The 17,092-nt window shown below is 34.8% G+C and overlaps 1 protein-coding gene across 13 annotated transcripts in view; it reads left to right on the forward strand.

Annotated features, from left to right (window-relative positions):
• The window catches only part of DOCK9 (dedicator of cytokinesis 9), a 112,788-nt gene that overhangs the window by 83,914 nt on the left and 11,782 nt on the right, over window positions 1–17,092 (forward strand). For 5 of the 13 annotated variants that reach the window (XM_064408379.1, XM_064408386.1, XM_064408376.1 and 2 more), the window contains exons 35-45: window positions 1,812–1,926; window positions 2,790–2,856; window positions 4,290–4,337; window positions 6,060–6,196; window positions 9,004–9,119; window positions 10,794–10,931; window positions 11,241–11,423; window positions 12,037–12,150; window positions 12,291–12,506; window positions 14,199–14,256; window positions 16,080–16,186. In XM_064408379.1, coding sequence (XP_064264449.1) covers window positions 1,812–1,926; window positions 2,790–2,856; window positions 4,290–4,337; window positions 6,060–6,196; window positions 9,004–9,119; window positions 10,794–10,931; window positions 11,241–11,423; window positions 12,037–12,150; window positions 12,291–12,506; window positions 14,199–14,256; window positions 16,080–16,186 — 1,299 coding nt within the window. Of the gene's footprint in view, window positions 1–1,811; window positions 1,927–2,789; window positions 2,857–4,289; window positions 4,338–6,059; window positions 6,197–6,704; window positions 6,749–9,003; window positions 9,120–10,793; window positions 10,932–11,240; window positions 11,424–12,036; window positions 12,151–12,290; window positions 12,507–14,198; window positions 14,257–16,079; window positions 16,187–17,092 lie in introns of all 13 variants that reach the window. The other 8 variants (XM_064408384.1, XM_064408388.1, XM_064408381.1 and 5 more) reach the window with 2 other exon arrangements.

The following is a 17,092-nucleotide window of genomic DNA, read 5'->3' on the forward strand; positions in this document are numbered from 1 at the left end:
TTGTTGCTTTCTAAACTTACTTTCTAGTGGATCAGTTGTTCAGTGCATGTTATCTCCAAGTTTTGGCTCATTGCTTGATATCATTATGGTGAAGAGACATGTTTTTGTTCTAATTTTCTTTCAGAATAGTCTGTAGTATTATGCTTGTGGAATCAGAATAGACTGGAAGTATATCAGTTTCTATTTCAATTTGTGCGTACTTTGTAGGTTATTGACATGACTCTAAACTAAGCTTCTGAGTAGCTATAGTCCTATTTTATCTGTATGTATCTTCAACAGTGTTAGTGGGAATATTATCTGGTGCTCTGGGCAGTTTCTTAAAGTGTTGGAAACACAATTCTGTTTCTGCTCTGTCACCCATTGGTTGCCTGCTCTGTTATGGCATCCAAAAAGCTGTAGAGTAGCACCTCCTTGTTCACCAGAGGTATTTTAAAGATAAACAGTTTTTGAGGTCTTTAGACTCTGCACTAATTTGGCTTCTAGAGGTGTCCACCTCCTCCTAAATTATAGTAACTTCTGGCTAGTATTCATCATCGTTTCACATTCAGTTTCACTGTGCATCCATTCAATGACTAGTATGTGATTCACACATTTACTGGTATTAGATTCACAGATTGCTTTAGGACAAGAATTCTTTAATGCAACAGAATGCATAAAAAGGGCTCAGCAGTCAATGGTTGCTGTGAAATGTTCCTTCATGGTTAGTGTGTCTCCTGCTTTCAGTTAGGAGTATGCCAGGAAGGGTTATTCTAATGTCAGTTCTTGCTTTGTTTGTAAAATCAAGTGCTTTTCTCCCTTGAGTCTACCTTTTTATTTGTAAATTTTTTATAGTAAGAGTTGTACAGATCAATTATACCAGACTATTGACTTTACAGAAAACTTATTAAATGTCTGGTTCATTTTCCATTTGTATAAGTGGCATATTGGATGTGAGAATTAGGCACTATAAAGGGCATAATTTATACTTTAAACAAAAGTTTATACAGTATATCTATAAAGCTTCAGACTGAGGATTTTTTAACACTTGACTGTGTGGAAATTATTTTTTACAAGTCTTTGCCCAAAATTCAATTAATTTGTTTTTACAATTTTTGTTTTTCCATTTTATTTGGTGGTATACATTTTGAAAGACCTATTATTGAGGGTTTTTTTGCACTGACAGTGGTATTGTGGGTTGCTGATAAACTTTCCACAAGAGTAGGAATTACATTAAAAAATGAAACAGGGAGAGGATTTGTTTGTTTGTATGTTGGGGAAGGAGGGGAGGGCAAGAACAAGTTACTTAGTAGTAGTTAGTCTTCCAGAATGCATATTATTGCCCTTCATGTATGATTTTCTTGAGGATCTTTGAATTTTGCTTGAGATCTTTAAATTGAATGAATTTTGTAGAGGCAGTCCTGTCTACAGTTCAGCAGAAAGTCTCTTGAAAAGCAAAGGAGCATATATGTATCACTTAACAATAGCATTTGGTTTTCAAGTATTCAGTCTAAGCAGAAGGGTCAGGCTTGATTTCTACAGTGTGGGTACCTAGTGATTGTTCAATAATCACTCTTAGGTAACTTTTCCTTTTGCTCCTAGGGAAAAAAAAATTATACCTAGAAGGAATTAAAAACAAGCAAAGCAAAGAGGTTTAATTTGGTACACTTGGTGTGTGTAATGTGTGTTTTAGTGACCTGTCTCTACATGAAATATTTCTGTCTCCATTTGGAGATACTTTTTCTGCTGCAGGAATTATTAAAGCAATTGAAAACAATTTCATTTGTTTTCAGTTTAAGGACTCTTCAGCCAAAATACATCTGTTTGCTTTTCAGAACCAACAGAGCAGCACTTTAGGAAGTTCTGTTGTTCGCTATGACAAACTTGACCAGGCAGAGATCAAAAGTCTGCTCATGTGTTTCCTGCATATTTTAAGAAGCATGTCAGACGGTAGGTAATTCCTCCTGCTTTTTATAAATTCAAAGCCTTTTCCTGGATTTATGCCTGTTGTTTCAATAGCTTTTCAAAATCAGCAGAATATTTTAGGTGTAGGTACCATGATGTGCTGCCTTTTACAAATATGTGTGATCACTCAAATTAAACTCTGACTGAAACCTTGTAAGCATTAAGTACTCTTTATTTATTCAAAGTGTGAGGTCAACTAAAGGACTTTTTAAGAAAGTGAGTATTTGTGTGTGGTGGTACAGTTTGGTTTGGAAAACACAGATGAAGAATAATTCATTATTCTGTAAAAGTGTCTTGGGCTCTGTTCTGTAGAACTTTCTGTATTAAAAGGAACCAAATGATTTGATTGTTGTATATATTTCCATTTCTGGAATATGGGGGTGTTAGTGCTTCTTCATTCTCCTGGGATGTTTGTGAGATGATCCAACATTTTTGAAAGTTGTGTCATCCTGGAGAAGGTTACAGAGGTATAGAAATAGGGCGTGAATGGCACATCTTACTTGTTTGTTAGGATCATACATCTTGGAATCATCCCTGTCTGTAATCAAAGAAAAAATTAATTTTAATTAAAAAAAAAAAAGTTGGCACCCATCTGTAAAGAAGCAGGTTATAGGACTAACAGTCTGAAATACTCTGAAGTTTTACATTGTTACAGGGCTGTAGGCACTACAGGCTACACAATTATTACTATGTAAAATATGAAATTGGATGGGAATATTATGGGTTATTAATTAACATCATGTTGCAGAAACTCATTTGGAGAATTGATATGAGCATTTGTATAATCAGTTTTAAGGAGAACTTCAAATAGTAATTGTTATCTTTTAAATTGTTATTCATTTTCCTAGATGCATTGTTTACATATTGGAACAAGGCTACAAAATCTGAACTCATGGACTTTTTCACCATTACAGAGTAGGTTTTTGCTGTGCTTGTTGTGCATCTGTATGTTTTGCTGTTCTGTGAACAACATGAGTGTGGATATAAGCATGTATAAATGCTTTTTTGCTTGTTGTTGGATTTTTTTTTTTTAATAATATTGTCATGATCTGTTTGGAAGTCCTTAACTTGATGTCCACAATTGGGTGTCTGTCCAAGTCCATGATAGTCTCTGGAATCAGGCTATACAGAAGGCATCTCAGAAAGTTCTTGAACAAGAAGTAGTGCTCAGAGTATTGCAGTGCTCATGGAGGAGGAACCAACTGTCTTGATACCCTTCTGCATTAACTGTGTCTCGTAATATCAGCTGCTCAATAGCAAATACGTGGTTGTGTAGCAGAACTGGTTGCATTGCATAACTTCAGAACCATGCTCCTAGCATTGGACTCATCAACAGCACATGTCCTCTGCTGTTCCCTAAGGGAATAGGTGCAGGATGAGTCCACTGTTCCACCATGAGTCCACTAGTCTAAAAGACAAGGAGATCTCAGAAGGGGGAGTTGAGGTTATTTTGTGCTCAGAATGACAAGTTTGGGGAAGGCAAACACCATTCTGCCCAGCAAGGCTGGAGACAGCTGAGCTACTCAAGGTCTCAGTAAAAAAATGAAGCTGAGTTGAAGAGTCAGTAAGGCAGTCTTTTCTTTCATTCTCAACTGGCACATGGAAGACAGAGCCTGAAAACTGGCTTTCATTTTGGCTTTACACTTTGAAGAAGAACTTTTAGAACATCTTATTGGAGGAACAAGGGATGTTGTATTGCTTTCTGTATTATTGGAATAAATGTTTACAGTGTGAAAAGAGTAAAATAAAATCAGTATTACAGCTCCCTTCACAACACTTCTCTTGATTTTAAAATATGACTTCTAGTTAATTAGTAATTAGTGTTGTGCACTCACCAATAATATAGATTACTTTTTTAATGAATTTTTTTTTTGTTAATTTGTCTTTGTCATCATCTTGTTATAAAAGCATATTCCCTTTTGAAAATAGTTATTTCAGAAACTATTATCCTGGAATCTGGAGACTTGAAATAAAACCCAACAAAACAAAAAAAGCCAATTTGTAACCAAGTGAGTTTAGGCTGGGGTGAGGGGAAGCAAAATGTTTTGCCCTGATTTTGAACACTTACACACAATTTATAAAATTTGTGTAAATAGGCCATGTCTGGTTATCTCTTTGCTTCCCTCTTCCATGTTAGTTGTCCTGTCTTGTGTCCCTTTGTAGATAACTGACACATTTACGTTTTCCTAGCTTGGGGTCTGGAAGGGAATTTTAAGGCTGGGAGAAATAAAGAACTTTTATGATTTAAGAGTTTAAAGTTAACAATAATTGTTGAATAATTCCAGTGTACATTAATCTAGAAAAGGTTTTTTTTTAAGTGTGGCTTCTCTGTCTTGTGTTCTCTGCAGAGTGTGTTTACATCAGTTCCAGTACATGGGGAAGCGATACATAGCCAGGTACTGTGTGGAATTTAAATTTCATTGTCTTGTTTGTTAATAATTGCATCATGTAAGGTATGCCTTGAACCTCTGTAACAAACAAAGTGCACAAGTAGAAGAGTTATTGTGAAATGCATAAGATTTTGAAGTAAGTAACTGGTTACCATATTAACAAATCTGTATCCTGTCTGGAAGTCTGGTATCTGTTTAAGAATGGTCTGTGACTTCAGGAGCCACCCCTTAAATGCTATCTTTCACAGCATTTTTTTCCTTGAAATAATGTCTTTGGGAAAGAAATTTTATGATGTTTTGTTTACTCAGTTGGCCATAAAACCACGTAAATTGAAATGTTTTAGAAATTTCATATATATAGTGTTTTTACTTGAAGGTGAGTAGTGAACATTCCAACACTGCTGTTTTTAAATTTGGAGTCTGAAGAAAATCTATGGGAGTCAGAAACTTGTATTAATTTATTTAAATATCCTTACAATAATTTTTTTTAAATATGAAGTGTTTTTTAATGGAGTAAAAGATAGCAACTTCTTTAGGCCTTATGCTGTGGTTGACATGGTAATAGTGTTATAATTAAACTGGTGTGGTTAAAATACTGGCCCTCTTGAACTCAGTGAGGAAGTTGTTGCTGGCTTTGGATGGTAATACATTCTAACTATAATGTTAGCTTTTTTTGGTTTTAATTTAGATAATGTGAATCTTCTTCTACAGACTTGACTATCTCCTTGGAGATTTTTCTGGGGGGGAAAAATGGTTCACATAATGTAAAAACCTCAAAAATAAATCTGGCTTTCTTAAGGTTTTGATTGTAATCTTTGTGTTCAAATGTCAAACTCTGGATGTACAGGAGTCTCTAATTCTCAGGCTTTTTGTAAAAGTTCTTCCAACTGCTTTTTTTGATGAGTTTGTAGAGGACACTACTACACCTCTTTTTTGTTTACTGATCACCTGGTCTGTGTGCTGCATGTTCATGTTGAAGATGTTGAGCTGTGGAAAGCATCTGGTGTTGTGAATTTTCCCAGTAAAAGTAACTTTCATGTCTTTCACATTGTCACTGCACTGAAGTGTATCACAGTCAATGCACGTACTCTTAAAATACACAAATGACAGAGAACCAAAGGGAACAGGGAATTCTGCAGTTCAAGCACTGGTTTTCATTTTTCATCAGCTCTGGTGGTGGTACACAATAGGAAGTTAGCCTGTACTGATTGCTAACACAGATCACTTTTCTGTTTTCTTCATTTGATTGCTGCAAATTTAACAAAGTCTATGGCTCTTCTCCCTTCCTGCTTGGGTAAGAAGTATATGATACTATCTCAGTTAATTCCTGCTCTCCTGTTGCATGTATGCTTTCTAATTTTACTGCTGTGTGTCGTAACTTTTTTGCTAAATTTTTTGCAATCTAAATAGAGGATTCAGTTTTGGGTTCTGAATATTTTCAGAATATTTATGTTTGCAAATACTATTTTTTTTGAAAGCTCTGAAGTAAATTTAGCACTTCAAGAAAGCCTGTGTGCTTTTGCTTTCATGCTTTGAGGTTTTAAGAAAGAGTTTGCTGTGATGCTTTTTTTTTGAGCTACCTATTTTTGTTTTATAAAGAAAACAGTGAATAGGTTGCATTACAATTCCTCCTATAAAACTTCTTGTGCTTAACTAACAGCACTTCCTTTCTTGCTGCAGTTTGACATGTCTAACTTTTGCTTCTATCCCATTTCACCCATCTTGCAGGAACCAGGAGGGGTTAGGATCCATAGTTCATGATCGAAAATCTCAGACATTGCCTGTTTCCCGTAACAGAACAGGAATGATGCATGCCAGATTGCAGCAGCTGAGCAGCCTGGATAACTCTCTCACTTTTAACCACAGTAAGTCTCATGACATGATAACATCTGTCATCCTCAACCAGTACCACAACACCAGAGACAGGTGCCAGAGCCACACCAGTGCATCCCAATGACTTTTACTGTTCCAGGTGAAATGAATAGCTGGAAGCAGTCCATGGTCTGTTCTCTGCTTTGTGATAGAACAATCACTGCTGGGTGATGCCATAACATGGAGCATATAGTCTGTCTTAAAACTGTGTTTTAATATTTTCTTTTAATTATGTACACCTCAAACTTTTGCTGCGCACAGTAACAAAATTTACTTTTTTTTTTCTATTTGTTTTATTAAGCTTCAATTTTTTTGTACTGTGTGGTCTTATAAACTACTAGTCTCAAATTAAATATATGTATTCTGACCATATCTCCATGTTTTGACATCCCCTGAAGAGAAATAAGTTTCTTAGAATTTCTACAAAGATTGTGAGCCCATGATTTAGTTTGTCTGGAAGTGAAAAAGCGTCCAATAATGAAGTGATTTTTCTGTTTTCAGTGTGAGAAAGATATCAAGTATTCTTGGAATTTCTGTAGACAATGGTAAGATTTAATCAGGTTGAAGTCAGCTTGTATAGACTGCTGTATTGAAAACTAAATCTGCTTGTGGCCTATCTTTTTAAACATTCTGCTTCTAAATTGCAATATACTGTATATAAAGTATTCTAAAGCACCATTTCTTAAATTTCAGCTTCAAAAACAATGAAACTGGTTGACTAATTCAGTAAAATATAACACTGGTATTGTGAAGAGTTGTGTGCAGTAAAACAATTATTTCAGTTAACTATATTTTCACTGTGTTCATTCTTTGATTTCTCAAAGCGTATCTAACTGTCCCTTAAAATCTTTTAGCTCTTTATCTGTAATATAAAGCAAAACTTAGCCTAATTGCACAAGACTTATCACGTTGTCTTGTGTAAAAGTGAAAAAAAAAATCCCACAAAACCTCTCTATTCATAAATGAATTATCACATCTGTTTAAATGTAAGAAATGCAATTGCTTGCTTTTAAAATGTCAGACAAGTATGTGAAAATTATTTTTTTTTTCCCCTTGCAATCAGTCTGCTACTGCTGTATCATCATAATTTCTACATGGTTGTTGATACACAGAAGAAAGCCTTTACACTATGTGGCTGCACATTTGGTACAGTATAATACTTTGCAGATAAAGACTGGTTTAAAAAAAAACAACTCTGAGAAACAGATAACGTGTCCCTTTGCAAAGAGATTTCATGCTTTCAGAACTTGGCAATGTTTACTGATTTTTTAGGAAACAGTGAGCTGAAAGATTTTAAAAAATGCATGCTTATGTAAAAAGAAACTTTCCATTCTTTTCCAACTGAAGGAAATTATGAAGGAAGGTGTCTTATTCAGATAACTTTGTCTAAAATGATAATAGGTGTTTTTTTTAATGGACAGTTAATAAATATCAGGATATTACACATTGTATTGACCAAGGTTTTACAAATTGAAAATATGTTGCTGTAAAAAGCACGTCAAGTGTGAAATTGATTTTTATATCTTTGTTCTTGTTGTTAACTTCCAGTTTTGTTCAGTTGTCAGTCTGCCTCTATCATGTATCCATAGTAACATTCAGAGCTTGAATAATCTTGCAGATATTTTGTGTGGGATACATAAAGAAAGGAAATGTCTGGTGGAAATAGTAGCTTTACTTGTTTCTAAAATCAAGATTCTTTGGCAAGACAGTTGTCTATTACTGTAAATTATAAACTTATTTTCAACCTTTCTAACCACCTAAGCTAGAAATAGAACTGAAATACTGGTATGGCACCTTTCATCTCTGAGAAACTTCAGCATAGTTTTGTGCTTAAAGAAAGAACATATAAATCTAAAGAAACTGCTGGTTATGTGTGTACATGCATAGTTCAGCTAGGGAAGCCAGAAGGTGCAGAAAGAAGTGGCCAGGTGTCATCACAAAAGAGTTTAGTATTTCTTCTGTTCTTTACTTGATCTCAAAATATTTGTCATCCTTGTCATTGATTTAGTGATGCCAAGTTGTCTGTAAATCTGACACATAAACATGACCCAGACCAATGTTTGTAAAGCAGCCCAGTCATGTTTGTCAATCGGGTGCTTCATGGCCAGTGTTAGGGAACATAAGTGACACATTATTATCAGTGCTGAGGCAGGATACGTTTTGAAAGCTATTAAAATTCACTATGGAGTTAGAAGTGATAGAATGTTTTTGTTTAATCTGGAGCTATTTCATTGTATTGCTACAAGAGCAGAATTCATTACTTGGGTGGTAAACTGCATATAAGTACAGGATTGTATTCCTTCAACTCTTACTATTTTGTATTTTTATCCTGGTTGACTTGTGATTAACTTTGAAACCATTGTAACATCACTAAATTGCCAAAACTGCATATTTTCAGCTGTAACTTCATCCTACTGCAGTACTTACTAATATATGTGTGTATATATATATATATAACTGTGTAGCTTTATATATATATATACATGTGTGTCTAGATGCACATATATATGAAATATTACATAGTTTTTAACTGCTGTTTAATGCTTCTATTGTTGGAATTCTTACTTAATGTATTTTATATATATAGTCCTGTATATATATATAGTCCTGTGCAAATTATGTTAGAATAATTGTCTGACCATATTTGAAACTATTTATATGCATATGAATTATTTTTCTGTATTGAATACTAACTTCTGTCAGGCTTGTTAATCTTTTCCTAGTTCAGCAAGTCTTTTGGAAATAAGAAACATTTTAATGAGTGTATCCAGCACTTACACTTCATTTGGAATTTCTGTAGGCTATGGCCATTCAGATGCAGATGTCCTTCACCAGTCTTTACTTGAAGCAAATATTGCCACTGAAGTTTGCATTACAATTCTGGACACTCTATCATTGTTCACAATGGCTTTTAAGGTTTGTTCATGACTTGGTGTTAACTTTTTCCCTAAGTATCTTTGAGAATAAATACTTTAAAAAAACCTATTTTTTAAGTTACATTTTTATAGTCTAGTCAAATAGCATTGCTATTTTTAGCTTCTCTAGCATTGTATTTTATTATTTGCATGTAAAACTAATAATATCTCACAGCAAAATGCTTTGGCTTCAGCTACACATCATACACCAGCAGTAATCTGTGGGAAAAGCTCCTTCCTCAACCTTACTTAAAAATTGTTCTAGGAGCTTTAGTATCTATCTAATATTAGTGGTAAAAGTGGCTCTTAAAGGCCATGTGAGGTGAGAGATCTATGGCAAAACCATAATTGGATACTCTCAGACTTTCATATCGAACTTGGCTGCTTATTATAGTAATGCACTCCTTAATAGTGATTTGTGTGTTCCTCTTCTGTAACTGTTTTCCATTTGTCCACTAATAAGACTTCTTTTAGTTGTATCAGTTGCTGTACCTCTCCTGTGGAATCTTTATATAGCACACCTGCTTACTTACTCCTCTTGGCTGTTTTTCTGAGGTTTTCCAGACTTTAAAGTCGAAGCCATAAAAAGGAGAGATGATAACTCTAGCTTGTTTCTCCTCTAATTGTGGAAGTGTATCCACATTCTTGCTTGAAGATTCAAATTTAGTGTCTTATCTTTAGTTATGAAAACATGAGCTTATTTACAATGAGATTCCTTTTTTTCTGGTAATTTAATTAGTAGAGTTTAGAGCCAGTTCTGTCCACAGACCTGGTTATAGAATTGAAAATTAATAACCTAGCTATAAAGATCTAAAGAGGAATGAACACTCTTCCTTCAATTATCAACCCATCATGCTTGGAATGACAATCCTTCAAGGTTATCTGTGTGTTCTATGTTGAGAAGGTAGGCAAGAATATGCCAGAATAATCTCAAAGATACAAATAAAACAGGACAATCAGGAGCTTCTATTCAATAAACTGCACTAAAATGCATAAAATCAGATGGTTTGGGTAGAAAGGGACATTTGGAGATCATCTAGTTCAACCCTTCTGCATGGGCAGAGACAACTTCCACTAGGCTGGGTTGCTCAAAACCCCATCCCACTTGGTCTTGAAAAAACCTCCCAAGGAATTGGGAATCCTCTGCTTTCCAGGGCAACCTGTCCCATTGCCTCAACACCCTCACTGTAGAAAAAGTTCTCCTTATGTCCAGTCTGAACCCAGGCTTTTCCACTCCTTTGGAGGCCTGTATATATGCAGTGGTGGCAAGGAAGAGTGGAGTGCCCCGAGTTGCAGAAGGAGCAGGACCTTGTAAAATCCCATTGTAGTAGGAGATACTGCTATGAGAAAATCCCCCTGTCTGAGCTGCTAAAGCCAGTGTAAGCAAAGTCTGTTAATACTTTGAGTGTGCCCCTCAAAAAGCTATTAATACTAATGGATTTAATTAACAACTGATAAAAACAATTGTGTTCTGTAAGTCTGTTCAGAAGGCAAAACTTCCTTTGTAAGCAAAATTAATGAAGTCTTAGAAATATCTAGTTAGTATTCAGGTATGTGTGTTATTAAACATCTTATATTTTTAAATCTCCTGCTTTTTGGTGATCTCTATATGTTCTTAGAGTAGTATAAATGTATTGCTGTACAAAATTCCTAAATCCTTGCTATTGTTTTAAAGAATCAGCTACTGACTGATCATGGACATAATCCGCTGATGAAGAAAGTATTTGATGTATACCTCTGCTTCCTTCAGAAGAATCAGTCTGAAACAGCATTGAAAAATGTATTCAGTGCTTTAAGGGCACTTATTTACAAGGTAAGAAGTTTTAAAAAATTAATCTTCAAGTACTTGTCCAGTTCTTTAGTCAACAATATACTATATAAGAATTTAAGAACTAACATCCTAAAATAAAATTAGTGAATAAGGACTAATCTGATCTCAACAGTGTGGAATGCTTGCCCTTTGATTTGCTGTAAAAATAATTTTATGTCATGAACTACTCTAATTTTTCTTTCCATAGTTTGAGGATATGAATACATTTGTGTTTTTCTTGACATGCTTATTTTATCAAGATCTGACTCTAGTTTTGATGAATAAATTCTTTGTTTTCTTCTTTTTCCTCAGTTTCCTTCTACATTTTATGAAGGTAGAGCTGATATGTGTTCTGCACTGTGCTATGAAATTCTGAAGTACTGTAATTCCAAGCTGAGTTCAATTCGTAATGAAGCTTCACAGTTACTGTACTTTTTGATGAGAAATAATTTTGACTACACAGGGAAGAAGTCTTTTGTTCGAACACATCTGCAAGTTAGTATTTTTCTTTTTTTAAAAAATATTGTAGATACACAGTTGCATACAGTGTGCAAAGCCCTGTCAGATAGACTTGAAATAATTTATTTGGGCTTCAAGCAAGGCTGGTACTAAGACTAAGAAGATGGCCATAAAAATATATTCAGTACAAGGAAATACTTAGAAACAGTTGCATGACCCTGTGTTTAGCAGGAAATAAATTTTATTTGTCAGTGCAAACATTCTGTTTTGTAGATGTTATTTTGTTTGTTAAGTGCTGTTGCATCTGAAGAAGGAAAAGATTGCAGCAACAAGCACATAGAAGTCTAAAATAAAACAAATAACTTGAGAATTGTGTGTCTTGACAAAGCTGGGAACAGTAGTTTGCCAGTTTAATGACCTCTGGCTAGTTCACCTAGTAGTCAGTCACGTGTCTTGAATTTACACAAGCCTGTTTTATCTTGCCTATGTTATTGTACAAGTAATTGGAAAAGAACACCCAAACATTATTTTATTTAGGAGAATGATTTTCCAATTAAGAATAACAAAACTTCCTTTGTAATTGCCTCATAGGTACATCTCAAGGGTATTTAATGAAATATGCACTAACAAGATATTTGTTTCTTTCCAGGTTATTATTTCAGTAAGCCAATTAATTGCTGATGTGGTTGGAATTGGAGGAACTAGATTTCAGCAGTCTCTTTCCATCATCAACAATTGTGCCAATAATGACAGAATTATTAAGGTCTGTTTCTATTCCTATTTCCATACTGTAGAAGGATGCTTGAAGACTCTTTCATAGCATCTTTTGCAGTTATGCTTTGTCACTTTGTTGTGCAATGACTAGGAAAACACAGTAGTTAACCTGACTTTTCAATGTTTTAGCACACTACATTCCCTTCTGACGTTAAGGATTTAACCAAACGGATTCGAACAGTGCTGATGGCTACAGCTCAGATGAAGGAACATGAGAATGATCCAGAAATGCTTGTAGACCTCCAGTACAGCTTGGCAAAGTCTTATGCAAGTACACCTGAACTGAGGAAGACATGGTTAGACAGCATGGCAAGGATCCATGTTAAAAATGGAGATCTTTCAGAGGTAAGAGGAAAAAAAATAAGTTTTAGCTCTGGTATAAACTTAAGCTTATCTTTATAGAAAGGGAATGTACTATATGCAGCTGCTAGCATGTAACATAATAAGTATTTTTAACAATTTTTGAGTTGTTGCTGGATTGGTTTCAATAGTTGATAAGTTTTTGTCCTACCCAAGTACATCTGTAAGTAATTTCTAGTTATTAATGTAAGGAACATGTTTAACTGCTATAGCTGACATGCTTCTAAGAATGGAATGCGCAATGCAAGCCATGGAAGAGAGGCCTTTTGCTTAAAAATATCTTTGTTATTACTTGCTTAAACACTTAAAGCCACTCCTTGAATTCTTCTCCAGTTGCCCTTACAGAATTAGCTTGATTTTATTCCAAATTGCTTACTAAAAAAAGCTACTAATGTTCTTAAAACTGACAAATAATTTCTTGTGTTATTTGAAAAAAAGGAAAGCTTTCTGTTTTTATTATGGTCTTAAAATATTCAATTCTAGCACAAAGCAGAACTGGGGATTGTTATATATCTTAATGAGACATTAACACTTTAACTGGATACAGATTAATTTTGTCTCTTTCTAGAAGGTTTTTCCATCTGAAAGTAAATCGCTTTGTATGAAATCGTTGCATTTCATAAACATCTGTTAAAATGAGCATCATGTAAGCAAGTTTAGACCTCCGAGAAATAGAAGGTGCTATCTTCCAAACTCAGTTCTTAGTACTAGAATTCTCTTCTCCTGCATGGTAGCAACACAGAAGGCATACACATTGTCTGTTAGTAGCTTGTCTCTTGAACCCAACAGCTTCACCTATCTGAGAAGACAAGGGCTTTTAGACCTTTTCAGTTATTTTTTTCATTTTTTGTTAAAATCTTAGAATCTTTGACTGTTCAACTAGATGAAGATGTCTGCAAATCATCAAGTTGAACTTGATACAAAGTATGAGTTAGAATTGCTGGCAGATTCTTACCTTTTTCCTTCACCTCCATTGTTTGAGGTTGTGCAGCCTCCACAGTTGAGCTGTTCAACTGATAGTTACTTTGCTGAAAGCCTAAGCCTTTTTAATAAAACAAGAATGTGAAATATTCTTAATTTTTTGGAGAAAAGTGGTCAGTGTCAAATCCATAAAAAAACTCAGACATCTGAAAATTATTCTGTCCCTCTCCTTTTTTTTTTCTGTTTTCCAAACTGCACCAATCAAATTCCTTCAAATTCCATTCACAGTTTAGCTCTCTCTTGCTGCTCTCAAATGGCCTGTCACCAGTTTCTCCTGCATTTTTCTTGATCAGGAGCCAAAAAGCAGATAAAACAAGTTAGCAGAAGGGCTATCAAATGTTGAGTAGAATCATTAATAGCTTAACACTTAAAATACCTCTCCCCAAAAGAGAGATTCACTTGTTTGATTACAGCATGATGTTCCTGCCTTGTGATTTGTGACCCAGGGTCACTCTTATGTTGTGAGCTGCTGTCCATGCCACTCAGTGCTCTGGTTAAGAAGGAGTGCACTTGCACAGTTACTGCTTTACATAAATGAGGTGGAGAATTCTTGCACTAGTCATAGAGTATCTCCTGCAAAGCAGCAAAAAGGAAAACTGAACAACTTGTCTCATACTGTTACCCTCTTTACATACCTTGTTTTTAATATTCCCATTCTAATTGTATTATAAAAGATTGTTACTGTTTCTGTTTTAGGCAGCAATGTGCTATGTCCATGTAGCAGCACTGGTTGCAGAATATCTCACAAGAAAAGGTATGATTTCAAAACCTTATTTTAATGTATTCAAATATCTTTTTTATTAGAGTTTGGGAAAATAAATAGTTTCCTTGGGGAAGTTGTAGGTATTTCAGTGTCCACTAGGGAAAAAAATTCTGACCTAACCAGGTAGCAAACTCACATACTAAAGATTAAACTTGCATATCTGAGGAGCAGCATTTCAAGTGAAGGCAAAGTAAAATTTTTGGAAAGTAAAAATTTTAATTATACACTGGAGCTGCTAATAGCACAAATCAGATCCTTTCTAAAGCAAAGTTATCCATGCATATTTCTGTTTCTACAAGTAGGCAGTCTCTCACTGCCTCTAGAGAAACCTGGCATTGCCAGAGGAGTCAAAATAAATTTGTACAAATTTTCAGATGTTCAATCGATGGCAATAGTGCTCAGGCTGTTTCACCTTGTTGTGGTATATTCTGTGCCAGCAGCTGTTTGTAAAAGTGGATTCTGATGACCCTTGAGATAGAGTAGAAAAACTGCCTTTCATCTACAGGATCAGAAGAGTTCCCAGTCAGGGATTTCAGATATGACTTAAATTAACAAAAAGAGCTCTCTTGAAGAAAATTTCAGGAATCTGTTAAAACTGATTATGATGTTGAGATAGTGTTTTGGATTTGTGGGCAAATTCATGTTTGCATCTTTTTAGCTTTGCCTTTGCATGACAGTTCAAAATTAAGTAAAATCATGAGTCTAAAAGATGACTTATCTCTGTTCTTGTTGTGCTTCTCACCAAATGCTTGTGCAGTGTGTAGGCTGTTTTCTTTGCCCCAGTGATTTCAGAGCCTTCTCTGAGACCAAATGTCAAATAAGCTGCTAGGACAAATTTCTGCATCCAGTTGGAAGCCTGATGATACCTGAGAACTAGTGATACTTTCTATTTATTTGTGAGTCCTTTGGGTGTTCTGGTGTTTTTGTATACTGTCATATAAAATTCGTTTCCTCTCAGTAGAGTGTCAGACTTCTATCTGTGGTACTTCTAAGAACAGAAAAGCCCCTTGCATTTGAGGCAATCATTCAATAAAACCTCTGATGGTCAGAACTCCTAACTGAGAAGCAAGAATCTTCGCAGGAATGCGTTGTAAAATAAATATGTGCAAATCCTTAAGCTTCCATAATATTTACTGATCACCATTGATGTTTTAATTGATAGAGAAAATCCTGTTTTTTAAATTCAGCAGTCTGATGTAATTAAAAAAGATCTAAACAGCATGAGTAAAAGACGCAGGTTTCATGTTGGAACATTCTATACTCCATTTTTGTTAAGGTTTTTTTTTCAGTAAAGTAAGTTAGATTGGTATTTTGTTAATTTTTTCCTGGTTTTCTGTGTTTGAATAAACTGGTTTGCCATCCCTTGATAATTTTTTATAGTTAATGACATTCATATTGTTCAGACTGGAAAAAATTATGTGCCAGGTCCTGCCCCTGTACTCAGTTCCAGCTGAGTAAGTAAACTTCATGGCAGTTTAATTAAATACTGTAAAAATTACGTTGAGTACCTTGGACTTAGGGTGGAGTAGATTAGACATAAATTTAAAATGAAGTGGGAAGATTCAGACACTACTCAGTTTGGTAGGTAAGGGTCCAGGTATTAATGTTTTTGAATTTTTTAAAACCCATTTGTACATTCATGGTAATGTAAGGTCTTGTATTTTAATAATGCAGTGGGAGGCTGATCTATTTTTTTATTTATTTGGAATTGGGTATATTTAAACATGGCTTCTGCTTTATCCAGAATCACAAAATGGCCCAGTGTTATCCTGCTGGAAAAAATTAAATTTGTCAAATTTCTTTTTCAATGACAGGGATGTTTAGGCAAGGTTGTACTGCTTTCAGAGTAATCACACCGAATATAGATGAAGAGGCTTCAATGATGGAGGATGTTGGAATGCAAGATGTTCACTTCAATGAAGTAAGTAAACATAAAAATGTTAAAATTTACATACATGGAAGGGCTAGGTTTTTTTGCAAATTTTATGTTTCAGTCTGGAGAATTACAGGTATAAGGGATACAATAGCTGTTTTCTGATCTACTATTCATACCCTAAAGCTGAAATGAAAAAATTCTGTGAGGTGGCCTAGATTTAGAGAATTTACTCTAGACATATATTTAAAATACAATGCTAGCACATCAACTCAACTTTTATTCCACTTTTGGAATAAAAGCAAATTGGGGGTTTATTCTAGTTGACAGGATGAACACCAGTGTGGGTTACTTCTTAGAGTTAGCAAAATCTGTTGTTTTGTAAAACTGACTTGGATTTACAGTATTACTCCACCAGAAATCATGAAAATCTGGTCACTGGTTTTTTGCTGTTTACAGTTTCCCTAAGCAAATATGCCATAACATGAAAGTAGTTTTGCTGACACCAAACTCATGTCCATGTGTTTTTCCTGGCTTAAGTTTCACTCCTTGTGTCTTTGCTGATCCATCTGTGCAGAATGTATAGTAAATTTTACTAGTAAGCAGCCTGTATGAAAATGTGAATGATCTTGCTTAAGAAAAGTTATGTCTGCACTATGTATTTGCTGGTATAGTTGTGGCAGAGAGGGGCAGACTATAACTGGCAGCAGTCATGTTGGAAAACCCTCTGGTTTGTAAGTGTAATGGTACAACAAAAATATTTTTCTTGTGTTTTAATTAGTGTATGTTAAAGCTGTATGACAATATTACTTGACTGTGCAAATTGTTTTGTGGGGTTTTTTTTTTGTTGGTTTTTTTTTTTTCAATTTTTGTGCTGCCTTTTAAAATAATTGTTTCTTCTGATCCAGCATGAATTTTAGCTGTTACTCAAAGCAAAATGTAAGCTGCTCTAAG

Source organism: Passer domesticus, chromosome 2 (assembly GCF_036417665.1).
Source record: "Passer domesticus isolate bPasDom1 chromosome 2, bPasDom1.hap1, whole genome shotgun sequence".
NCBI lineage: Eukaryota > Metazoa > Chordata > Aves > Passeriformes > Passeridae > Passer > Passer domesticus.